Source organism: Sphaerodactylus townsendi, linkage group LG04, assembly GCF_021028975.2.
Source record: "Sphaerodactylus townsendi isolate TG3544 linkage group LG04, MPM_Stown_v2.3, whole genome shotgun sequence".
NCBI lineage: Eukaryota > Metazoa > Chordata > Lepidosauria > Squamata > Sphaerodactylidae > Sphaerodactylus > Sphaerodactylus townsendi.
In genome coordinates this window covers 96372473-96379404 of record NC_059428.1, presented here as the reverse complement: position 1 = coordinate 96379404, position 6932 = coordinate 96372473, and the positions used below count along the sequence as shown (strand labels likewise).

At 43.4% G+C, this 6932-nt stretch overlaps 1 protein-coding gene across 1 annotated transcript; it reads left to right on the top strand.

Moving 5' to 3' along the window:
• Nucleotides 1-209: 209 nt before the first annotated feature.
• Nucleotides 210-6630, top strand: LOC125430641 (lysozyme g-like). Its single transcript, XM_048492693.1, has 5 exons — nt 210-311; nt 3456-3545; nt 4431-4627; nt 5111-5249; nt 5989-6630. Exons 1-5 carry the CDS (start codon nt 239-241, stop codon nt 6120-6122), a joined length of 633 nt encoding a protein of 210 aa, XP_048348650.1. The 5' UTR covers nt 210-238; the 3' UTR covers nt 6123-6630.
• Nucleotides 6631-6932: the final 302 nt, after the last annotated feature.

The following is a 6932-nucleotide window of genomic DNA, read 5'->3' as shown; positions in this document are numbered from 1 at the left end:
TAATGTGGGTTGGCATCAAAGTGATTTGACCCTTTGGTAGTGAGGAAGTTTCTGATTTTGCAACCCCATTAAAATGGAAAATACCTACAAGCTCTGAATTGTGCAACTTTCAAAATTCCCCATCCATCCCATCACTAAGCCAACGGTAGGCAACCAGTGAAGAATCTCGTATAAAAAGGCTTGACTGAGCCTCTTCTTCTACAGTTATAGCACTGAAGAGGACCAGAAACATCCAGCAATGATGAAAGGTGTTTCATTCGCACTTGTGTTTCTTTTCTGCCTTCTTTACAGAACTGAAGGAAATGTTCCAGGTATGTTTTACATTGATCTTTCATATCCAATTAGCCGATGATCTGTCTCCTGTTGGTGAGCATGCAGCAGCAATATACTGATGATTTCAAACTGAATGTGGAATTATTTGCTCCAAGCCAGTGGCGTAATGTCCATTGGGCAATGTGGGCAGCTGCCCAGGGCTCAGGAATTTTGCAGGGCATGCTCCTTCATTTTTATTTTTTGGTGTTTTTGACATTTTGGCCTGCAGGGGGCGCATTTTAGAGATATTGGCACCAAAATTTCAGGGAATCATAAGGGGACTGTCCTGATGACACCCCCCAAGTTTGGTGCAGTTTGGTTCAGGGGGTCCAAAGTTATGGACCCCCAAACGGGTTGCCCCTATCCCCCATTGTTTTCAATGGGAGCTAAGGAGATGGGGCTGCACCTTTGAGGGTCCATAACTTTGTCCCCCCTGAACCAAACTTCACCAAACTTGGGGGGTGTCATCAGGACAGTCCCCTTTGGTGTCACTAGCTTAACAATTGCACCCCTGACAGGCACCCCAGAAATTTGCCCAAGAATCTTATTTCTGCATTGATTTTTTTCCATTGATGTCAATGGAATTTCTGGTGCAGCCTGTGGGGTGCACATTTCTGAAGGCACAGTCACAGAACTTCCAGGGTATCTTCAAAGGGGCAAAGCCTCTATCTTCTATTAGCTCCCATTGGAAACAATGGGGGATGGGGCACCCCTTTTGGGAGTCCATTAACTTTGGCCCCCCTGAACCAAACTTCACCAAATTTGGGAGGTGTCATCAGGACGGTCTCCTGAAGATACCCTGAAATTTTGGTGTCACTAGCTTTAAAAATGCTGTGGGGTTTTTTTTTTTGTAGAACCCAGCAGGCTTCATGTGCTGGAGCAATGATACCCTGAAATTTTGGTGCCAATATCTCTAAAAATACGGCCCTTACAGGCTGAAATGCGAAAAAACACACAAAAAATAAAAACACATCCGAGAATGTTGGATGTTACTGAAGTTCAGATTGCACAGAGTTCGGAGGGGGCGGGCTCGGGCCCTTGGCCCTTGAAGCGCCTCCGACCTGGCTCAGCTCGGCCTGATCCATGGATCAGGCCGAGCCGAACTGCCAAGCCTTGCTGCCTGTACTCCGCCTCTTGTCAGCCCTGCTGTGTCCTCGGATGGAACTTTGTGGGGTGGCAGAACTAACAGTCATGGGGGCACACGCACCTGGTCGACCCACCGACCGCGCTGCTCTCCCCTGGATGCCGCTGCTGCCCGCCACCGCCCCCCGCATCTCATGCCCTTTCGCCGGTAAGGGGGGCGCCTAAGTTCAGCCAGCAGGGAGGGGGGAAGCCACAAGCCACCAGGGGAGGAGGATGGGGAGCTTCGCCTCCTTCTGCTGCCCATGGGGGGACATCAAACTCAGGTTTTGCCCAGGGCTCCAGTTTTCCTCGTTATGCCCCTGCTCCAAGCAACTGGTCAAATGGAATTACAAACCATCCATTTTATTCCTGCCTTTCCTCCAAGGACACCAAGGTGGTCGTCATGGTTCTGTCTTTTTGTTTTATCCTCCCTGCAACTCTATAAGTAGGCTAGGGTTAGAGAGAGTAGATTGGATCCCATAACAACTTTCCACTAATGGATAAGAAAATGATTTTCACTGGTTCCCTCCTCACACAGTTCTCAAGAGGGTCCCTCAAAACAGAATGTGTGTGTGGGAGGGGGGTATCATTTCCAGCTGGAGAGGGTGAGAAAGTCTTGTGCCACTGATAGAAATGTATTCTGTTAACAGAGATTTCTCTCCAGTTTGTCATTCCAACTGGACACTACTTCATCAGTTATAAATCAACCATACACTTACATTACTTGCTCTGTTAGTTCATATTATGTGTAACTTTAGAGCATAGTATTAGGGTAAAATGCAGGAACAATATAAGCTGCTTTGCGTCCCCATTAAGGAGAAAGACAGGATATAAATTAGGTAAATAAATAAATCCAAGTGGGGGATTCACAATCTAATTTCCCCATGTATTTCACCCCTGTACTATTTCCTCTTTCCCCTTCCTGTGGCCCCACTCCCATTTTCCTGCTTCTGTCTTTGTTCTCATCCACCAGCTCCCTTAACTTCAGCTTACCCTCCTCTGGCAGCTGCTCCCCAGAAAATTCTGGCCCAGTTGTTTGGGGGTTGCTGCTCTATTGTGCCTTGTTCCAAGGTCAGCAAATTCTCCTCCATTGGCGGCCAGTCAAGAGTTAAATAAATAAAGGAGAGTGGGGATGAGATCGTTTCCAGGACTTCTCATCCACCTCTGTTCTCCCTCCCCAAGGCTTTTCTGTACAGAAAACAAAGTTGGGAAGTGGTTGTTGTGGGTTTTCCGGGCTGTGTGGCTGTGGTATGGTAGATCTTGTTCTACAGCCACACAGCCCAGAAAACCCACAACCACCAGTTGAGTCCGGCCATGAAAGCCTTCAACAAAGTTGGGAAGATTCAGCAATGTTGTTGTGGTTGCCTAGCACCACACAAACTGGCAACTGACAGCTCAGTGAGCCTACTTTTCTTAAAACCGCAAGGAGCGTTTCTACTATTTGGGATAGCTTTAATCCCTTGGGCTTTTTATACTCTGTTCCACAGAGGGATTATAGTAGGATTGCATATTACACTACCACAGAACAAAGCATGCCAGACCTTCGTTGTTATAGAACGCTCCACCTGGGTCCTAGTGTCTAACTACCCCTGCTCCCCCCACATCTGTTTGAAAGTCGCTCAATGAACTATAAGTGCTCTTGTATCAAAGTATCATGTTCAATAATGCACAAAATAATGGTGTTGACAAAGCCAGCATATCTTATCCCCCTGGAAAAATAAAAAACAGCTTAAACTCTATGATAGAGATCAGTTTATCCTGGTTTGCACCCATTACATGCATTAAAGTTGTCCTAATATTTTATACTAAACATTAACAAATCCCCTTGAAAAATATACTTCTCAACTGTTGGTTGATCTCCTATGTGCTCGTGAAGGCAGTACATGCACCAGATTTGTGCAGATTAGAACACTGAGCCGTGGTTCTCAACAATGGCCAACAATGAATAAAACAAAACACCATGCGTTCTAAAAGTCATATCACCATCTGACTTTACTAATAATTATATTTAACCTTGGAAGGTTGCACTGGTAACTATGGAAAGGTAGCGGAAGTTCAAACCACAGGAGCTGGACCTAGAACTGCAAAAGCAGAAGGCCTGAAATCTGGAGGTAAAATCCCTCACAGTTGGCTTATAGGGTGAATGTTGTCTAGTGGAAGCAGTGCTGCAAACTGTAAAAGAAATATTGATCAAGAGAGTAAACCAACACTTGTTTACATCATTGGATAACAAGACTTGCTTCCTTGTTGGACATTAAGGACCATTCTTCACAGTACATCTATCAATTCTGCCATTACAGCATATGCTATTAATAATCAATACTTACCCTGCCCTTAACCAGGGTGAACTGGCCATTTAGCTTTTGAGGGAAATTTCCTGGTGGGCTACTGCTGGCCAGGTTTTTGGAGCTGCTTGGCTCAGATCATTAGCAACAGTAATTGGTGTCAGCTCATCCATTGCATCCTTACTGCTGTCAGTTTCAAAGAGGAAGCAATGGATGAGCTAATGTCCCTTGTTGGAAGTGTGGGGCTGAGTGGCCCCTGAAGCCCTGGGCAGTTCAGTTTGTCTTGCTCCCACCCATTTTAACTTCCCAATCCACTCCCACCCTTATCTCAGTGAACGTTTATATACCAGAGCTACACATTCCTTGGATTAGGTTGACATAAGTGTGGAGTCAGGTGAGGCTATTTTGCAGTCATAGTAATGCATAGCCCAGCTCTTAGGTGATCGTTTTAACACAGCAATACACCTGCAAAAAAGACTTTGACATGTACAGCAACTGTGGATTTTCCTTTATGCTGTTTGTCCAAGCCCACAGTATGAGTATCGGTTGGCTGGGATGGACTCTCTTACTTTGGGGGCATCAATGTTTTGTGAATATCTAATTTACAGCTTGACTTGCGCTGATGATGTTTCTTGAGCTTCTGCTATTTAAATGTACTTCCTATATACTTGAAACAGATGTTTTAAAATGCTATTTTTCATTTTGCACAAGGAGTTCAAGCTTCAGCCATTATTGCAGAGAAAGACCTAAGGAATATGAACAAATATAAACCAAAGATTTTAGCTGTCAGTAAAAAATCAGGTATTGAGGCAGCTGTGATTGCTGGTATAATCTCTCGAGAAACTCATGCTGGAACTGCCCTGAGGAATGGCTGGGGTGACCGTGGAAATGGATTTGGCTTGATGCAGGTAAAAGCCTCATATCTGATATAAAGATATACATAAGGCACACTATTTACCTGAATAATGGTAGTATACTCTGGAGCAGTGGTTCTCAACCTTCCTAATGCCATGACCCTTTAATACAGTTCCTCATGTTGTGGTGACCCCCAACCCTAACATTTATCCATTTTACAGATGGAGAACACTGATGCAGAGAGTCTTAGGCGACCCCTGTGAAAAGGTTGTTCGACCCCCAAAGGGGTCCCGACACACAGGTTGAGAACCACTGCTCTGGAGTTCCAAGGGCAAATTATCCCAACGAAATTAAAGCTTTGCTTATATGCACTTGCTTACATTCATCGCTTATTGCATGCTCTTTTCTCTTTATAATCTCTTGTCAGGAACTTGTATTTTTCTTCTTACCACTTTATAAAAGGAAAGTATATTGATGGCACTGGATAAAATAATAATCTTTTCAGAGTTAGTAAAATGCTGTAATGTTTCTTCTAGGTTGATAAAAGATACCATAAATTAACAGGCACATGGGATAGCGAAGCTCATATTACCCAGGGTACCCAAATCCTCTGCAGCATGATAAATGGCATTGCTAAAAAATTTCCACGATGGACCAAAGCACAACAGCTCAAAGGTATGAACTACGAATTGAGAATACTTTGTACAAATTCGGACCCTCCATCCCCTGCTGACTTCCCCATTCTACAACCAGCTCCAAGAATTGCCACCTAAAGGTGAGGATCTTCTGCTATTACAACTGATCTCCGGCCAACAAAGATCAGTTTACCCGAAAAAAATAATGGCTGTTTTGGAATGTGTACTCTATGGCATTATATCCCATTGAACTCCCTCCTGTCCGCAAAGCCTATTCTCCTCAAGATTTACCTCCAAAATCTCCAGGTATTTCTCAACCCAATGCTGGCAACTCTACCCCATGGCCATGTCCTAGATTGTCTGGAGGTCCTCCAGTTTGATGGAAGATGCATAGGGCTGTAGCAGGAAATAGAAAATGGAAAGTAGAGTTGCCACATTGGGAAATACCTGGAGAGTTTGGGGGTGAGGCCTGAGGACGGTGGGATTTGCGGAAGGACTTCAATGAGTTATAATGCCGTACAAACTACCTTCCAAAGCGGCCATTTTCTCCAGGTGATCTCTGTCACCTGGGGATCAGATGTAATAGTGGGAGATCTCCAGCAACAAGCCAACCCTAATGGGAAGATTTCATTCCTGTTTAGTGTGTTGAATCCAACATCCAGTGCTAAACACTGCCTTTACATATGGGCCTTCTAGGTCTACACTTTGATGCTTAACATATCTCCTCCACATTAAAGACTGTTTTTAATGTGACTTTGTTCTTCTTACATTAATTTTAGGTGGAGTTTCAGCCTACAATGCTGGGATTCGCAATGTTCAAACCTATGAGGGAATGGACAGAGGCACAACAGGGGACGATTATGCCAATGATGTTACTGCAAGAGCCCAGTTTTACAAGAAACATGGATACTAATAAAAGTTTTAATCTCGTTTGACCACTTTTAAGAAGTAATTTACAACACACTCCTTCAGTAAAATTTCATTAATGGTGTTCTCTATAAAATATAATTTTGCTTGCTTTAATAGATTCATGCTTTTTTGTAAGATTAGGAGCTAATAGCTGAGACAGACCAGGTTGTGAAGGAGAAATCTGGCCTCTGCCTCCAAGTCACTTAGCAATGTTGTCTGTCTTTCTGTGCAATCCTATACAGAATTAATCCAGTTAAAATCACTTGACTGCAATGGGCTTAGTCTGGAGTAACAGTGACAATTCTCACCGTTTTGTAAGGATTGTAGCAATAATATGCAGGACATGTATTTGATAATGTCTCACAACAGTGCTAGATAGGACAGATCTTCCCTAAGCATTGCAAGGATGACCCAGAAGTGCAAAACTTTGAATTGTTGTTATATCATTACTCTATGCAGGGCACTTGACACTCACTATGAATTGGGGGAAGTAAAAATGAATGCATAATAAATATGTTGTCTTTGGTTTTTTGTATGCAAGCTATCAGTCAATCTACAAACTGAATATCCCATACATCCTCTGTAAAATACATAAATTTTCAGAAAATAAAAACAGTAGCTTTACCTGTCTACAGATTGAAACAAAACAAACAGATTCTCAAATGTGATGGACTGACAGGATATTTCAAGTGATTTTGCTTCTATAAGCCCCAGTTCTATTTCTGCTTATATGGCAAAGACCTCTGTCCTCCCACACATTTGTGCATTTCTTTTAAACACATTACACTTCAGTGTTTCAACTTTACACAGCGAT